This window comes from Chiloscyllium punctatum, chromosome 27 (assembly GCF_047496795.1).
Source record: "Chiloscyllium punctatum isolate Juve2018m chromosome 27, sChiPun1.3, whole genome shotgun sequence".
Lineage (NCBI taxonomy): Eukaryota > Metazoa > Chordata > Chondrichthyes > Orectolobiformes > Hemiscylliidae > Chiloscyllium > Chiloscyllium punctatum.
This window is the reverse complement of record NC_092765.1, coordinates 13,504,390-13,523,109: the sequence shown is the minus strand read 5'-3', so window position 1 is coordinate 13,523,109 and position 18,720 is coordinate 13,504,390. Positions and strand designations below refer to the sequence as shown.

General features: G+C 41.4%; 1 protein-coding gene and 1 non-coding gene across 2 annotated transcripts; one reads left to right on the top strand and one right to left on the bottom strand.

Moving 5' to 3' along the window:
- Nucleotides 1-1,195: 1,195 nt before the first annotated feature.
- atp5if1b (ATP synthase inhibitory factor subunit 1b) lies at nucleotides 1,196-7,317 on the top strand. The gene is made up of 3 exons (XM_072548117.1): nucleotides 1,196-1,367; nucleotides 4,833-4,945; nucleotides 7,049-7,317. Exons 1-3 carry the CDS (start codon nucleotides 1,293-1,295, stop codon nucleotides 7,200-7,202), a joined length of 342 nt encoding a protein of 113 aa, XP_072404218.1. The 5' UTR covers nucleotides 1,196-1,292; the 3' UTR covers nucleotides 7,203-7,317.
- An 11,264-nt stretch (nucleotides 7,318-18,581) lies between these two features.
- On the bottom strand, nucleotides 18,582-18,653 carry trnaw-cca (transfer RNA tryptophan (anticodon CCA)). Its single transcript has one exon. It is a non-coding gene; the product is annotated as a tRNA-Trp (tRNA).
- Between the last annotated feature and the right edge of the window lie 67 nt (nucleotides 18,654-18,720).

Genomic DNA, 18,720 nt, shown 5'->3' with positions numbered 1-18,720 from the left:
GGTAGATAGGATAGTGAAGAAGGCATTTGGTATGCTTTCCTTTATAGGTCAGAGTATGGAGTACAGGAATTGGGAGGTCATGTTGTGGCTGTACAGGACATTGGTTAGGTAAAAACAAGGACTGCAGATGCTGGAAAGCAGAGTCTAGATTAGCGTGGTGCTGGAAAAACACAGCAGGTCAGGCAGCATCCGAGGAGCAGGAAAATCGATGTTTCGGGCAAAAGCCCTTCATCAGGAATAGATATTGGTTAGGCCACTATTGGAATATTTGCATGCAATCCTGGTCTCTTTCCTATCGGAAAGATGTTGTGAAACTTGAAAGGGTTCAGAAAAGACTTACAAGGATGTTGCTAGGGTTGGAGGATTTGAGCTATAGGGAGAGGCTGAACAGGCTGAGTCTGTTTTCCCTGGAGCGTCGGAGGCTGAGGGGTGACCTTACAGAGCTTTACAAAATTATGAGGGGCATGGATAGGATAAACAGACAAAGTCTTTTCCCTGGGGTCGGGGAGCGCAGAAATAGAGGGCATAGGTTTAGGATAAGAGGGAAACAATATAAAAGATACCTAAGAGGCAACCTTTTCACACAGAGGGTGGTGTGTGTATGGAATGAGCTGCCAGAGGAAGTGGTGGATGCTGGTACAATTGCAACATTTAAAAGACATTTGGATGGGTATATGAATAGGAAGGTTTGGAGGGATATGGGCTGGGTGCTGGTAGGTGGGAGTAGATTGGGTTGGGATATCTGGCCGGCATTGACATGTTGGACCGAAGGATCTGTTTCCATGTTGTATATCTGTATGACTCTATAACTCTATAATTACTAGAGGTCACAAGTTGAAGGTGAGAGTGGAAAAGATTAGGGGAGATATGCATGGAAAGTTTTTTACGCAAAGTGTGGTATGTGCCTGGAATGCAATGGAGGTGGTAGGGATGGGCACAATGATGTCATTTAAGATGTATCTGGACAGATTAATGAAAGGGCAAGGAGCACAGGGATACAGATCCTTATAAAATAGGCAACAGGTTTAGACAGATGATCTGGATCAGCGTTGGCTTGGAGGGCTAAAGAACCTGTTCTTCTGCTGTAATTTTATTTGTTCTTTGACTCTATTGCGCCATTGCGTGGGCCCAGGGACAAGCACCAACTCCCTGATTGACAGGTCCAGAGTCACATGGTTCCAGGGGCGGAGCCATCCCTGTGGGGGCCGGGATCACGTGGTTCTTGGGTCCGCGGGTCACGTGTTGTGGGCGTCTCCATCGGCCGCCATTCGGTCACTGCAAGGACGGGGACGATGGCGCGTCTGCTGGTGCTCAGGAGTCAGTTTGTTGTCGCTCGGCAGCTGCGGGCTTACAGCGACAGTAGCCAGGTACCCCACCGGGGTCAGGGGGTGGTCTGGGCCTGAGGCCCCCCCCGGGAAGGGCTGGGGCTGGGGCTGGGGCTGGGGCTGGGGCTGGGGCTGGGGCTGGGGCTGGGGCTGGGGCTGAGGCTGAGGCTGAGGCTGAGGCTGAGGCTGAGGCTGAGGCTGGGGCTGGGGCTGGGGCTGAGCGGAGAAAGTCCCCAGTCACTGAAGGCAGCGCGTGATGTCGGGCCCGGTCAGTGAGTGAGTGAGTGACAGGGCAGCTCGGGCAGATTTCAACCCCCCCCCGCCTTAACCCCTCACCCCCCCCACTTAACCCCACACCTCACCCTTAACCCACACCACACCCCACACCCCTTACCCCACACCCCACCCCACCCCCCCTTACCCCTCTCCCCCCTTACCCCACCCCACCCCCCCTTACCCCTCTCCCCCCTTACCCCACACCCCTACCCCTCCCCCCCCTTACCCCACACCCCTACCCCTTTCTCTCCCCCCCCCCCCCTGCCTTAACCCCTCACCCCCCCCCCACTTAACCCCACACCTCACCCTTAACCCACACCACACCCCACACCCCTTACCCCCCCCCCCCCCCCACTGGGGAATGGCAGATGGAGTTTAGATAATTGTGAGGTGCTGCATTTTGCAAAAGCAAATCAGAGCAGGACCACTTAATGGTAAGGTCCTGGGGAGTGTTGCTGAACAGAGACACTTTGGAGTGCAGGTTCATAGTCCCTTGAAAGTGGAATTGCAGGTTGGTAGGATAGTGAAGAAAGCATTTGGTATGCATTTCTTTCTTGGTCAGACAATTGAGTAAAGGTGTTGGGAGGTTATGTTGCGCTGTACAGGACATTGGCTAAGCCACTTTTGGAACATTGTGTGCAATTCTGGACTCTTTCATATTGGAAGGATATTGTGAAACTTGAAAGGGTTCAGTAAAGATTTACAAGGATGTTGCCAGGGTTGGAGGATTTGACATATGGGGAGGGGCTGAATAGGCGGGGGCTGTTTTCCCTGGAATGTCAGAGGCTGAGGGGTGACTTTTAAAAGGTTTATAAAATCATGAGGCACATTGATAGGATAAATAGACAAAGTCTTTTTCCTGGGTGGGGGAGTCCAGAGCTAGAGAGAATTGGATGTAGGTTTGATTGCTGAACTGAAAGGTTCATTTACAGATGTTTTGTTATACTACTTGGTACTATCTTCAGTGGGTCTCAGGCGAAGCAATGCTGAAAATTCCTGCTTTCTATATATATGTTTGGGATTCTTTGGGTTGGTGATGTCATTTTCTGTGGTGATTTTTTTTCCCCCTGTGGTGAAGTCACTTCCGGTTCCTTTTCTCAGGGGGTGGTAGATGGGGTCTAACTCAACATCTTTGTTGATAGAGTTCCATTTGAAATGCCATGCTTCTAGGAATTCTCATGTGTCTTTTGTTTGGCTTTATTTCAATGAACATTATTTCAACAAGCCAACACAGGTACAGTACAGCACAGAGGAACTATGCAGAGCAGAGGAAAATCACCTATACAGTTTATCCAAAAAGAATGGGTACCCAATGAACACCGTCCACCGATCTCTCAGCAACAAGCAGAAAAAGCACGTCCAGAAATCCTAGCCACACTCCCCTACATCAAAGACATCGCGGAAATGACTGCCAGACTACTCGGACCCCTTGGTATCATGGTAGCCTACAAACCCACTAAAACAGCAGCTAATGAACTTGCAAGGCCCTATTACAGACAACGAGCAAAACTAATGTCATTTGCAAAAGACTGTAACGAACAGGCAGAAAACTAGCCACCAGGATACATGAAGATCAACTAACCACAAAAAGACATGATCCTGTCTCACTAGTATCCTTACACACAGATGAGCAAAGACACCACTTCGACTGGGACAACACGTCCATCCTAGGACAAGCCAAACAAAGATACGCACGAGAATTCCTAGAAGCATAGTATGCCAACTGGAACTCTATCAACAAACATGTCGAGTTAGACCCCATCTACCACCCCCTGAGAAAAGGAACCGGAAGTGACTTCACAGGAAATAACATCAACCCACACATATAAATAGAAAGGGGCTTTCAGCATGAGGCCCACTGAAGATGTTACCTAATAGGGCAATGAAATGTCTGGAAATGAACGTTCCAGTTCAGTGAGCAAACCTACATTCAAAACCTCAACCTGAGCTACAAATCTCAAAACTCGCTAGAGAGAATAGGTTTAGAGTAGGAGGGGAAAGATACCTAAGGGGCAACTTTTACTCAGGGTGGTATGTGTATGGAATGAGCTGTCAGAGGATGTGGTGGAGGCTGGTACAATTGCAACATTTAAGAGGCACTTGGATGGGTATATGAATAGGAAGGGTTTGGAGGGATATGGGACAAGTGCTGGCAAATGAGACTAGATTAGGTTAGGATATCTGGTTAGCATAGAAAAATTGGACTGCAGAGTCTGTTTCTGTGCTGTACATCTCTCTGATTGTATTTGCAGTGGAAAGTCAAATTGTAACTGCAGTTTCAAATTTGTCTTGTCACTGTATGGGCAATTGTGCAGGCCGCAACTGATTTATTTAGCAACAAAAACAGAAATTGTTGGAAAAGCTCAGCAGGTCAGACAGCATTTGTGGAGAGAAATCAGAGTTAATGTCTTAGGTTGAGTTCTGAGGAAGGGTCACTTGATCCAAAATGTTAACACTAATATCTCCAAAGATGTTGCCAGACCTGAGCTTTTTCCAGCAATATCCTTTTTCTTATTTACAGCATCCACAGTTATTTCAGTTTTGACTTTAGATCCTGGAGTAACATGTTGTCTTAATGCCATTCATGTTGCTGGATAGTTTGGAGATGAAGGATGTTGTCTGTTGTGGACTGGTGTAAAGTCCTTCTAAAGGCATGTTGTATTTCTTAATGTATTCGTGTTGAATTCTACAGGGGAGGCTAGGTTCTTAAATTCACTGAAAGCTGCATTAGATTATTCACATATAAGGAAATTGAGCTTTATCTGGGGCTGACCATAATGTTGCGGCCTCAGGCCTACAAGACCAGCCATGATCTTTTTGAGTGGTGGAGAAGCTCAAAGGACCAATGTGCTTTGAGAAGATTTGTCACTCAGGTTGAGGTTCAGGTTGTAAGTTTCCTTGTTGTGCTGGGAGGTTTGTTCTTGGGCATTTTGTTCCCATGGTAAGTAACATCATTGAGCTTCTGTTGAAGCCTCCATGTGAGCTTCAATGGAGGCTCACTGATGTTACCGAGCATGGTAACAAAACATCTGAGAACAAATCTACCAACTTAGCAAGCAAACCTAAACCTCAAAGGACCAATGTTCCTAATACTGCTGAGATGTTAGGCTGCTTCAAATTGCATATAAAGCTGTATAATTTCCTTCCAAGGGGTAGAAGACCTTTTCCAAGGGAACATGGCCAATGCTCTGTGTGTATTTGCTAACCTAAAGATTGATGTTTGTGTTTCAGATGGGAGAGTTGGGCAAAGGTGCTGGCAAAGGTGGTGGTGGAGGAGGGACCATAAGAGAAGCTGGAGGTGCGTTTGGCAAAAGGGAGGCAGCAATAGAGGAGAAATACTTCAGGTAACAATTTCTACCATCTGTCGGTTTCTCAGTTGTGACCTGTTTATTCCCCTTCCTGCCCTGACTGATTGGGGTTACTATATAATTTAATGTTTCTAAAGTCTTGATTTGAGGATCTGTTGAATTCAGAGGATGAGGTTCTCTGAAATTGACAACTCTCTGCAACTGTCTCTAAACTGTTTAGAAGAATCAAACGTTTGCTGTCAAGAGTAATTTACTGTTCGAATTTGTGTAAAATTTCAATTTGATAGCCTGAAGTGAATGTTTACAATGTATTCAACTCAGTCCACTGCTTTTGTCATGATTGCAACCAGTTGATGCAAGTTGTTACATTTTAACATGTAATTTGAAATGATATTTTGAAAATTCTTACCCACAGTCCCTGCTTATTTTATCTACCTTGCTAGTCTAAAATGTGACCTCCCTTTTACAGTTTGTCTGAGGGATGTTTAAATAAGTGGCAAGTTATTACAGACTCAGGTCGAGCCTAAATATTGAATAGCTGAGTCTTATCAGTCACTAACACCATAGGTTCTACATTTAATGTAGGTATCTGGAAAGCAGAGTTAATTCACTCATTCTTGATAGTAAGACTTCTGACAACTAGTTCTAACCATTGAAACCATATTATAAATTATCAAAAACAAGCTTAGCACACCAATTCTGGTAAAGACTTTATTAAGAGTCTTGATTGGCCTGGTATCTTTTAGAACTGACTTTTGTAGAAATGTATTGTTTTCTGTGATTATAGAAACTGCTTTTGTCTTTTATTTGTTGATGTGATATGGGTATCATGAGCTTGGCCAGCATGATTTCCTTAGTGTTAATTGCCCTGGAGAGGGAGCTGCCTTAAACCACTGCAGTCCTTGGAGTATAGGGATATCCACAGTGCTGTTGGAAAGGAAATTTCAGGATTTTCTCCCAGGAACAGTGAAGGAATTCCCATTAGTTTGGGTCAGGTGAGTGGCTTGGAGAGGAACATGCAGTTAATAAGTGTGCCCATGAATCCACTGCCTTTTGTCCTTCTAGGTGGTAGAGTTTGTGTTTGAAAGAGGCTGGGAAAATCCTGGTGAATTACTGCAGTGTATCTAGTAGGTGGTCCTGGCTGCTAGTGTGCCTGACTGCGAATCTTGAAAGTGGTGCAGGGGTGCCAGTGAAGAGGGTTGTTTTATCCTGCATGGTGTCAAATCTCTTGAATGTTGTTGGAGCTGGACTCATCCCAGGCAAATGGAAGCTATTCCATCACACTCCTGACTTGGCTTGTAGGTCGTATTATTAATGATTCAGGGAGACCGGAAGTGAGCTCGTGCCCCATTTCCCAGCCTCTGACCTACTCAAGTGGCCATGGTATTTATTTGGTCCACTCCAATTTCTGGTGATGGAGGATTCAGCATTGGTAATACTACTGGATAACATGAGATATGGTTGGAATCTGTTATTGGATATAGTCATTGCAAATGATATGTGAACCTGTCCAGAAAGAAGCTGCTTTCTTTGTCTGAAGAAGCACAGCAAATGAAAGCGTGCACATCAATTACTTCCATCTAATGTATCCTAAAGCAAGATTGCCAGTACATTGCCAAACTAAAGGTGGAAAGTTTGAGTTTGTGTTGATCTAGCAGTTGGATTGCTCAGACTCTTCATGTCAAGAGTCTTGAAATCAGCATTGAGACCAAATCCCAGAGTTCCATACTGTATGTTGGATAAATACTTGATGTTTAAAGCTGGAACATGTCTGAATCACTCATTGGCACAATATTGATCCTGTGCACCAAGGTAGTAGTCAATCTTCACTCCTGTCTAAATTTTGTATGTGTGGGTTTAAGAGAAGTTTCTCTAGGTTTGTTCACACCACTGGGTCTCCTAAGGTAGAGAGGTTCTTTGTAACACTTCCTTTTATGATCACTTAGCTCAATATCACACCGTTGCAGTTTATGACTGCTCAGTTGTTCTCATGTATTGCTGAAAAGATGAGGCCCTTTTGCCTTTTCAAATGTATAGCTACTTGGCTATGGCTTCAGAAAGGAATCTCTGATTTATCTTTAACATATTGAAAAAGGAAGCATTATCTACCAGGCCATTTAAAGTGGTTCTGTTTTGCAGGGAAAAAGAAATGGAACAGATTGAAAATCTGAGGAAACATCATCAAGAGGAGATTAACCATCACGAGCAGGAAATACAGCGTTTACAGAGTGAGATTAAACGCCACAAGAGTCAGATCAAGAAGCTGAAGCACGATGGCTATGAGAGTGACTAGATTTCTAATGTTTCTATGTTGCTAGAGTATTTCAATCATGGCATTAATTAATGATCTCTTAATTGTGCTTGAATGTAAATTGTTAAATAAAAAAATCACTGTTCACTATCTCAAACTTTGTATACAGCTTATGCCAAGTGCTGAGGCTGTGTGCATGTTTTTTGTGATTTGTGTAATTGAGTCTGTCCCCAGGATATGGGAGTCCAAAATTAGAGGGTACAGAGATCCTGTGAAAGAGGAAAGATTTAAAGGGATCTGAGGGGCAGCTTTTTTTCTCACGGTGCAGTATATATGGAATGAAGTGGTAGAGGTGGGTACAATTATTGTATTTTAAAAGATATTTGGACACGTTTGTGGAATAGCCAAGGTTTAGAGGGATAGGGGTCAAATGCAGGCAAGTGGGACTAGTTCTGTTTGGGCAAACCTGGTTGGCATGGATGAGTTAAGCCAAGGAGTCTGTTTCTATGCTCTATAACTGTAAGCTATCTGTTGTTTATGGGGGTTATGTATACCTGCATTTCCAATTTTGGGCCACTGAAATTCTAGAATTTTTGTGACCTATTATCTGACCTGATAGTTACAATAATTCTAAATGAAATTACTCTTAAATAATTTTAGGTTTGGGAGCAAATGTCACATCAGTCAGGCTTGCTTTAAAAGTGACTATTTTCTTAGTGATGCTGAAGAAGTTTGACAACTGGACAATTTTCATTTAGCAGTGGTGTAGTGATATTGTAAAAAGGCAGAACATCATCTGGGTTAACTTTAATGGGGGATAGATGGTGAATTAATGGTAATATTACTGGTCTAGCCGTGTAGGGAACTAAGCTAATGTTCTGGTTCATCAACTCTCATCATAATTGGTCCAATTAAATTCAATGAATAAATTAGGAATATAAAGCTAGTTAATTTAATACATCAATGTCCATTGAAGGAAAATTTACTATCCTATTCCAGACTGGGCTGCATTTCAGACACTCAACAATGTGGTTGACTCTAACAGTCCTCTGAAAACCTGGCAGGCCATTTAATTCAATAATTAACACTAGCAGCAAAAGTTCTGATTTTACCAGTAATACCCATGACCTGTGAAAGGGTAACCTTCCAACCCTTATGCAAGCTGAAGGAGATTTCATCATAATATTGTGCATTGAATAAGGTACAATAAATTCTTAACAAATTTGCATCCAGCCTGATATTTTGGTTTCAAGAGGTATTTTAGTAGAATATGCTATCTAATTGGTTTTCTAGAGGAATTAAACGATATAGCAGAGCTTCCCATGGGGCATACTGGTTAAATAGGCACCTTGGCAATACACTATTATATGAACATAATTTCATTTTCCTGATCTTGCTGGCATTTGGGAGTGGCTGTCTCGTGTGAAGTTGGTTGGCTCTGAATTTAGAGCTTTCAGATAAATGGCATGCAATCTTATATTGGTATTTAAAGCCAAGTTGACTATGCTGCTCATATGCTTGTCTTTTAGCTTTTAAAAAAAAACTGAGCTTTTGATAATTTCTGCAATGATTGTTCAGAGGCCAGAAATGTGCTTCTCTTGCCCAGAATTTGTGCTTCTCACTTTTGGGCTGTAGGGTGGCAAGCAACTTTGAATTGCTACATCTAATTTACCAAATGGTAGTTTGATGTATGCTGTATTTTCTGCAGTGGTGAGGTAGGTGTACCATTGAGCTGAGTTTTTTAAATATGTTCTAACTGATCGAATCAAAAAGTGGAGGGGAGGGTATAGCCTCTATGCTCTTTAATAAATTGATGCTTGAGTCTGCGGTGCTTAAGTGACTATAAGTGGAGGTTACAACAGATTCTCTTGGTTTCAGACTGTCAGGTTTAGTACGAAAAACAAGTCAGCCATGTTTCTTCCATCCAAAATAAATAAAAAGTTTGCTACCATAAAGTTACATCAAAGATTATTGACAAGCAATTTTGATTTAGCAAACATATTTTTCCTATAAAATTGTAGATCCAACAGAAGGCTGGAGACAGGCAATAAAAATGAAAAAGAAACTGCAGTAAGTTCTGATGAAGAGTTATCTCGACTCAAAATGTTAGCTTGCCCTGTTTCCATGGATGCGGTCTGACCTGCTGTGATATCCAGCATTTGACAATTTCAGTGCAATTTCCAACATCTGTAGTAATTTGCTCCTGCAGTGTATTTAAGGTAGTTTGGCCATGTGATAATGAAAGAAAGAAGAAAAGTATGTGTTGTAGATTATCTGTCTCAAATAGTTTTTTGACTCCAAAGGGATTCTGCAAGTAAGCTGTTGATACTGGAGTTTCTATGTGGACCAGTTGTACCTGGATGAGTTTCCTGTTCTTCAAACAAATCCTCTAGGAATCCTCTATGACTAGTAAAAATGACTTGTGGGTTTTCGGCTCATGCACTGCTGGAAATAGCTGCAAGGAAAGTGAAGGAGACCAGTGCTCTGTTGCTCTTTTTAAAAGATCAAATTTGTTCTGAGTTCAAAGATACAATAGTCATCCTGCTGCAAGCTGGGGTATGTGGAAGTGATTTAGACAACTTCCAACCTTTCTAGAACTAACTTAGTTCAGACTTTTTTTTAGGATAACTTCTCTCGAGTTCAAACTAGTTAATTTTGCAGATGCTTAATGTTTTTGGTTTGTGAGATTAAAATACTAATCCCATGAGAAGAAACTGTCTGAGAATGTTACCATACTACAAATAACCTGCTTAAGTTTAATTTGTTATAAACATCCCAGATGTTTTAAGGATCTGGGCCATTTGTTTCAGAAAATATTCTTTGCTACCCCCCTCCACCATTAAAGTAAATGCATGAGAGATTAGGGTTTGTTTCAGTAATAATAGAATAAAAAGCTGAAATGAGACAATTTACTGAATCTAATATTAAAAGTACTGACTAATGCACTAAGAACATCTTGGAATATCTGAATAAAATATCTAACAGTATGTAAGAATAGATTATGCAATAATATTTAGATAATATTTAGAGCAGTTTGACTTTAAAACCCTGAGCTTTAAGTTATTTAGTTCACATGGGAGAAAATACCATTGAGAAATGTGAGGGTCTGTAATTTGAAATTTGAGTTTGTTTGTTTCAGTTTGCTTCCTCCTGCTTTGCGAATGCGGGTGCTCACCTCCTTTCATGTGAAAAATCATACAACACCAGGTTATCGTCCAACAGATTTAATTGGAAGCACTAGCTTTCGGAGCATTGCTCCTTCATCAGGTGGTCAGCGTTCCAAAAGCTAGAGTGCTTCCAATTAAACCTGCTGGACTATAACCAGGTGTTGTGTGATTTTTAACTTTCTACACCCCAGTCCAACACCGGCATCTCCAAATCTTTCATGTGATGCTGTTATTCCTTATTTATTTGGTGAAGGTGCCTTCTGAAGTTTTGAGCTTTTAGCTAGTGATTTTTAACATTCCTTTCATCTCTACCTTATTTTTTCAATCATGTAAGAATCACGTGTTAAATGTTTATTGGTACAAAGATTTCACTTCTTTGCCTTTGAGTGCGGTCTTATCCTTGTTTTGAATAGTAAGCATGCAGAATAACCTTTTTCATTCTTATCAGTTGGATGGATCCTGGATTTCTTCTGAAGTTAACATTTTACTTTCACGTCCAATTATGTTATGTCCTACCTGACCTTCCTTTAGTCATTGAGCTATTTATATATTTTTCATTGTGCATAATAATTATAACTAATAGTGTATATATATGCTGTCTTCATGCTAGTTGGAATGTTTTTAACATCTGTATTCTACCTAACTTATATTTCTAATGAGATATAGTATTGTTACAATGTGACCTCTCTCTGAAAATCAGAGAGACTGAATGATTTCATTTGAGCTCTCTCCTCCATCTGGGTACAGCATTGTTGCTGTTGTTCCCAGTGCCCTTTCCTGAGCAAATTGTCCTTTTGTTTAAAAGTTCAAAATATATTTGTATGGGCCTACAACAACATTTACAAAATAATATTTGGATCACATCTGTTCATAATATGGCTGGTCAACTGTCTACTGCATTTTTTATTCAGTCATTGGTTATGATGTGATTGACTGGGCCAGTGTTTATTGCTCATCCCTAGTTATTATTAAGAAGGTGATGTTAACCCACCTTACTGATTCACTGTGGTCCAGAGGTACAGGGAGGCTTGCACCTCCAGGATTTTGATCCAGGGACAGTGATACAGTTCAGTCAGGATAATTTATGGCTCAGAGGGGAGCTTTCAACTCTACCGCAGAACTGAAATTCGTCCAACGCTGGAATGTTGGTGAAATGGTTTATACTGCCTATGAATAGAATAGGTTCAGGTCCGTCAACTAAATTGACTTGCTGAGTTGATGCTCAAAGATGTTCTCAAAGTACTGAGATGATCAAGCTTGTCCATCTACTGTTCATTCTGTGGTGCATCCTCCATCTATTGAAGATGCTGAACTTTCAGCCAAACACAACAATATAAACATAATTTTTAAAATGCCTTCATCTTATTCATTATTGTAGATTTTTAAAAAAATAAGGTTTAGTTGTTGGGCATATGCTTTTAATACTCATTCACACAGTGTATGCATGTGTATGTTAACTAATTTGTTCGGAAAATGTGTAACAGCTGGAGGGCTGCATTGCCACTTCAGATCCAATACTCCATGGATCACAACCTATAATATAAATCTAATTTCCTGTTACTAAGAAGACCAATAAAATGCTGTATTGTGATTATACTAAGGCTTTAAGAGGTGTCCATTTACCTTTTCTTATGAAGCAAGGTTGAGGGAGACAGGTGAAAAGAAGTCTGCACAAAGCTAATAAAGTAAACAATTGTGAGGCCTTGGAGTTTAAACAATAGAAGCAGCCTGAATGGGTGGGGTCAAGCTCCCACTGAACCAGAATTTTCAGTTTTAGTTTTCTGCAGTTGTTAGAATCTTGAAACTGGGAAGCTTTTATTCCTCTCTCTGTTATGACTAAAAGCTGGGGTTCTCTTCCTGCTGCTATAATTGCATGTGAGACAATCTATTTTACTGAATTTGCCTTTTCCAAGGGTGTGTTTATATAATGTAACTATATTGGAACAGGTAATTAGTAGTAGTTGGTATATCTTTTATTTTGTTAAGCATCTTGATCGTTACAGTTAAGCCAATTCTCTTATTTTCATTTTGTCTGTATTTTAACTGTTGTATAAAAGGAAAGTGGGTTTTGCTTAATGTTGAGTAGTTTTGACCAACTGAAGTACACCTGGAACATTTACAATGCCTTCCACTTACCTTTAAACTAAGAAAAAGTTAGGCTATTTTCTTAGAATATTTTGAGGAGGTTTGGTCTGGTCCATTATATATCAGTGTTTAAACACCAAGATCTATCAAGCAGATACTTAAAGAAACATAATTACCAGCTTATCAAAACAAAAATTATTCATTAAAGATGCAATAATTTATTAACATACGCAGTCAGTGACACAGAGATACAAATGCTTCTCCCTCTAAATACCACCAAAGCATACACAGTCTTCAGCAAAAGAGGAAAAGAAAAGAGATTTTTCTGCAGACTGGTTATCTGAAAAATGGAAAAGCTTTGGCCATTGGATTATTTTTGAAGGCAAAAGGATACATGTTAAATGTTATGGAGTTAGTTGTTCTGAGGTTCTGATACATATGGCCAAGTCCCTAATCCTGCATGGTTGTCTCTTAAGCCTTGCAGAGAGAGCTTGCTCGGAAAATTCCATATTGAAAATGTTTTCCCCAGAAATACCAATAGGTTTTACCTTGAGCTCAAAAATATGGCTTTCTTTTTGCAAGTGAGAGAGATTTGCTGGGCAGCTTATTCTAAGCAAGCTCTTCTCCAGCTGAATCACAAGAAGCAAGGACATCTTGATTCCAGATTCTGTTCAAGACAGCCTCATCAGGGTATCCAGCAAAGTAAGCAGTTAATAGTTATGTGATTTATAGGAAGCATTCATTTAAAAAAAAAGTAATCTACCATGTCCACTGTGAACTTTCAATAATCTCTTAAAGATACCACTCAGCTATTTACACAAAACATTGAAATGAATTCATTTTTTTGCCATCCTTCAAAACTTAAGTCTTCTAAGCAATATTAAATACAAAGCATCTTTGTAATAAATGGCAACAGAATGTATTTGATTGTTTTAAATTGTTGCAAACTTTGTACTGAACGACAGTAAATGTTAAATAAAAATACTTCACATTTGCACATTTATAACTAAACCTGTACCAGATGGGAGGACACGGGCAGCCGATACATGGAGCGTGACCACCAGCACGTTCCTCTCCAAACCACAGACACACTACATTGTTGACCTTTTACTGTCAGTGGCTCAAAATCCTGGAGCTCCCTTGCTGCTGGCAGTGTAGATGTACCTACACCTAAGGAATGCCATGTTCTAGAAAGGTAGCTGACCTCCACCTTCTGACGAGGAATTAGGTGTTGCAATAACTACTGGTTGAGCTGGTGATTTCCACACCCTCTGAATTCATAAAATAAAAGGCTTTTATAGAGCACTTCTAATATACGTAGGTGTATTAGCAAATATTAAAGGAAGAGACACATTGAGGTTTATGGCCTTTCGGTTTAGAATTAGAATTTTGGTTTAGAATAGCCTAGGAAATTGGAAGCATCAAATGGTGGACTCATTGAAACTAAAAAGCTAGAATTAGAAGAGAACAGAGGTATCAAAGGATTGTCGGTCTGGAAGAGTAATTGGGAGGAAGGGTGCCACAGAGAGATTTGAAAACTGAGAATTTTAATATTGAAGTGTGATTTAGCATAGAACCAAATTATGTCAGTGACCACTGAGATGATGGTTGACACGACAAGGTGTGAGCTGGGATGGTGGGATGCCAACCAGATGGATATGGCAAGTTTTTCCTATGCAGTATGTGTATATGGCTGGTGTTTTCTACTGCTGGTGCATTAAGTTAATATGAGGCATATCACTGGGTACTCAGCAACTAGGGTTTTCAGTACTTTTTAATAGGTATATCGCAAGTTAATAAATGCACATTTCTGAACTCTAAAGAAATGATTAGGGATAGTCAACACGGTTTTGTGAAGGGTAGGTCATGCCTCACAAACCTTAGTGAGTTATTTGAGAAGGTGACCAAACAGGTGGATGAGGGTAAAGCAGTTGTTGTGGTGTATGTAGATTTCAGTAAAACTTTTAATAAGGTTCCTCACGGTAGGCTATTGCACAAAATACGGAGGCATGGGATTGAGGGTGATTTAGCGGTTTGGATCAGAAATTAGCTAGCTGAAAGAAGATAGAGGGTGATGGTTGATGGGAAATGTTCATCCTGGAGTTCAGTTACTATTGGGGTACTACAAGGATCTGTTTTGGGTCCACTGCTATTTGTAATATATATAAATGACCTGGATGAAGGCATAGAAAGATGAGTTAGTAAATTTGCAGATGATACTAGGGTTGGTTGAGTTGTGGATAAAGAATGTTGTAGGTTACGGAGGGACATAGATAAGTTGCAGAGTTGGGCTGAGAGGTGGCAAATGGAGTTTAGTCCAGAAAAGTGTGAGGTGATTCACTTTGAAAGGAGTAACAGGAATGAGATTCTTGTTAGTGTAGATGAGCAAAGAGATCTTAGTGTCCAGGTACTTAGATCCTTGAAATTTGCCACCCAGGTTGATAAGGTTGTTAAGAAGGCATACAGTGTGTCAGCTTTTACTGGTAGAGGGATTGAGTTTTGGAACCATGAAATCATGTTGCAGCTGTACAAAACTCTGGTGAGGCCACATTTGGAGTATTGCATACAGTTCTGGTTACCGCATTATAGGAAGGATGTGGAAAGGTTCAGAGGAAATTTACTCTGATGTTGTCTGGTATGGAGGGAATTGCAAAACCTGCGCCCACACCTCCTCCCTCACCTCCATCCAAGGCCCCAAAGAAGCCTTCCACATCCATCAAAGTTTTGCCTGCACATCCACCAATATTATTTATTGTATCCGTTGCTCCCGATGCAGTCTCCTCTACATTGGGGAGACTGGACGTCTCCAAGCAGAGCGCTTTAGGGAACATCTCTGGGAGACCCGCAATAATCAACCACACTGCCCTGTGGCCCAACATTTCAACTTCCCCTCCCACTCAGCCGAGGACATGGAGGTCCTGGGCCTCCTTCACCGCCACTCCCTCACCACCCGATGTCTGGAGGAAGAACGCCTCATCTCCTGCCTCAGAACACTTCAACTTCAGGGCATCAATATGGACTTCATCAGTTTTCTCATTTCCCCATACCCCACCTCACCCCAGCTCCAAACGTTCAGCTCAGCACTGTCCCCATGACTTGTCCTACCTGCCTATCTTCCTTTCCACCTATCCACTCCACCCTCCTCTCTGACCTATCACCTTCATCCCCACCCCCATCCACCCATTGTACTCTTTGCTACCTTCCCTGACCCTCCTCCCCGACCTATCACCTTCATCCCCACCTGCATTCACCTATTGTACTCTATGCTACTTTCTCCCCACCCCCACCCTCTTCTCATTTATCTCTCCACCCTTCAGGCACTCTGCCCATTTTCCTGATGAAGGGTTTTTGCCCGAAATGTCGATTTTCCTGCTCCTTGGATGCTGTCTGAACTGCTGTGCTTTTCCAGCGCCGCTCTAATCCAGACTCTGGTTTCCAGCATCTGCAGTCATTGTTTTTACGTGGTATGGAGGGAAGGTTTTACAAGGAAAAGCTGAGGGACTTGAGGCTGTTTTCATTAGAGAGAAGAAGGTTGAGAGGTGACTTAATTGAGACATATAAGATAATCAGAGGGTTAGATAGGTTGGACAGTGAGAGCCTTTTTCCTCGGATGGTGATGGCTAGCGTGAGGGGACATAGTTTTTCGTTGAGACGTCATAGATATTGGACAGATGTCAGAAATAGTTTCTTTACTCAGTAGTAGGGCCATGGAACGCACTGCCTACAACAGTAGTAGATTCGCCAACTTTAAGTGCATTTAAATGGTCATTGGATAGGCACATGGAGAGAATGGAATAGTGCAGATTAGATTGGCTTCTGATTGGTTCCACAGGTCGGCGCAACATCGAGGTCCGAACGGCCTGTACTGTACTGTAATGTTCTATGTTCGATATTCAATTGTTAACAGTTGACCAAAGTACAAATTGAATGTTCACATGCCATAAGCCAGAAATAAAATTGAAACATTTTTGAAAGAAGTTCAGGGAACAATTGTCTAATTGCCCGTAACATTGTGCATGTTCTGTTTCAGATTTCATCAATAGCAAGTGGAAGATTTTTTTCTTAAAATAAGTTTAAAAAATTTAAAATTCTTCCATTTGATGTTTATGTCACAGCCAAGGTTAGCACATATTGCCCTAATTGTACAGAAAAAAAAATGTTTGGGTGACTGATGTGGAGTAAAACTGCGAGAGACTGCTGGTAACTTATTTATGAAGTGGCCTGTTGGAGCAGGATACTATATACTTTTCCACAGGGAACGACTGAGATAAGCAGCATAGCATCATAAATGGTGTTGAGGATGAATATTCAAAGGCTCTTACAAGAGACAAGCAACTATGTAGTCGTAGAGTCATAGAGATGTACAGCATGGAAACAGACCCTTCAGGGTAAAAACAATGACTGCAGATGCTGGAAACCAGATTCTGGATTAGTGGTGCTGGAAGAACACAGCAGTTCAGGCAGCATCCAAGTAGCTTCAAAATCGACGTTTCGGGCAAAAGCAGGGCTACAAAAGTAGTGTCGATTTCGAAGCTACTTGGATGCTGCCTGAACTGCTGTGCTCTTCCAGCACCACTAATCCAGAAGCAGACCCTTCAGTCCAACTCGTCCATGCCGACCAGATATCCCAATCCAATCTAGTCCCACCTGCCAGCACCTGGCCCATATCCCTCCAAAACCTTCCTATTCATATACCCAACCAGATGCCTTTTAAATGTTGCAATTGTACCAGCCTCCACCACTTCCTTGGGCAGCTCATTCCATACACGTACCACCATCTGAGTGAAAAAGTTGCCTCTTATGTCTCTTTTATATCTTTCCCCCTCACCCTAAACCTATGCCCAATTGTGATTATTCTGTGATTTTGTAAAACATACAAAATATGTTTTATTGATAACATTTGTAATTGCAGTTTCCAAACATTTCATATTGGAAATTATACAGAATGAAGTTAAACTCTTCTCCATAAATTATGTTGTAATCTGAGCTACATCAAAATATGTTATGATGTTTATAATAGACATACCAGGTCAGGCATAGAGAAGGAACCTATACAATTACCAGTCCTTCGTTGTACTATGGCAAACTGACCTAAGGCTCTGATCTTTTCCCACTCAATCTTTTTCCTCCTGTCGCAAGTTTTAGTGAATCCCTCAGTACATTGTCCTAGACTTAGAATGTCCCAGTCTCCTTCAGTTGGTCACTTGTAAATCTTTGCACCGCAAGATCAATGAGATTATGGGCACACCAAAGAATGTTATTTACCGAGGTGGTGATCTTCCAACAAGCAGCTAATGTTTGTCTTTGTGTGCATGTGCAGAAACCAATCATGAGTGCACAGTCCTCTCCAGCAAAGAGCTAGTACAGGAGCTGTGGGCTGAAAGATCTGTTTCTGCACTGTACCATGGTCCACATTAAGATCCTTCTTACAGGATGAAGCTTTAGTATTAACTTGGTGAAACCTCTTTGGTCTGCCCGACGTTTTGTGGTCTTCCACTGAGAAGAGTTGATTTTGATTGAATGTTGCAGACTTGCATATTAGAAGGTCCAGGACTCTGTTGAGGGATGCGCTTAAACCTGGGTCAGCAGCCATCAAGGCGCAGTGGGGAAAGACCACAGTCTCACATCTTTCTGCCAAAGTATAATGAGGGTCTGTTCAGTTATCAGTCCTTGCCTCAATATATGTAAACGTTGATTCCAAACATGTCATATTGGATACTATAGAGAATGAAGTTAAACTCTTTCCCATAAATTATGTTATAATCTGACCAGTCTCAATACAGTCCTAATATATTATGGTGCTTATAATACACAAACCAGGTCAGGCAAAGAGAAGGAACCGGTCCTACATGAGTAAGAAATACTTTTGGTTTTTGCAACTGCGGGGAAACTCAGTTTGCAATGTTTGTTTCTTGATGGACAAAGGCACGACAGCGCTGCTTTCGGAACTGTGAGTGGAGTCAAAGCTTCTTTTATGCAAATAAAAAAGACGCCAGTGTTGTAGAATAGGTCAACAAGTTTTTAACTTGAAGACAGGAGTAAGGCAATGTGAGCCGCTGGAAATTGGTTCCGCCTTCGACAGCAAAATGCATCCAAATACAAAGTACAGGAGCAAACCGCATTGTTCCTGCAACTCATCTCCTGAAAGGCAAGAATTAAAAAAAAATTATGACCCCGACGTGATTTGAACACGCAGCCTTCTGATCTGGAGTCAGACGCGCTACCGTTGCGCCACGAGGTCCCCATAGCGAACATGGAAATCTTTACCACTAATCAGGCGTTACAGTGTGTCCCTCAGCCCATTCTGA

Excerpts from the sequence above, each read along its gene's own strand:
- atp5if1b (XM_072548117.1), top strand. The coding sequence starts at position 1,293 with ATGGCGCGTCTGCTGGTGCTCAGGAGTCAGTTTGTTGTCGCTCGGCAG. Across the intron at positions 1,368-4,832 it reads CTTACAGCGACAGTAGCCAG|ATGGGAGAGTTGGGCAAAGG; the intron begins GTACCCCACCGG and ends TTTGTGTTTCAG. Across the intron at positions 4,946-7,048 it reads ATAGAGGAGAAATACTTCAG|GGAAAAAGAAATGGAACAGA; the intron begins GTAACAATTTCT and ends TCTGTTTTGCAG.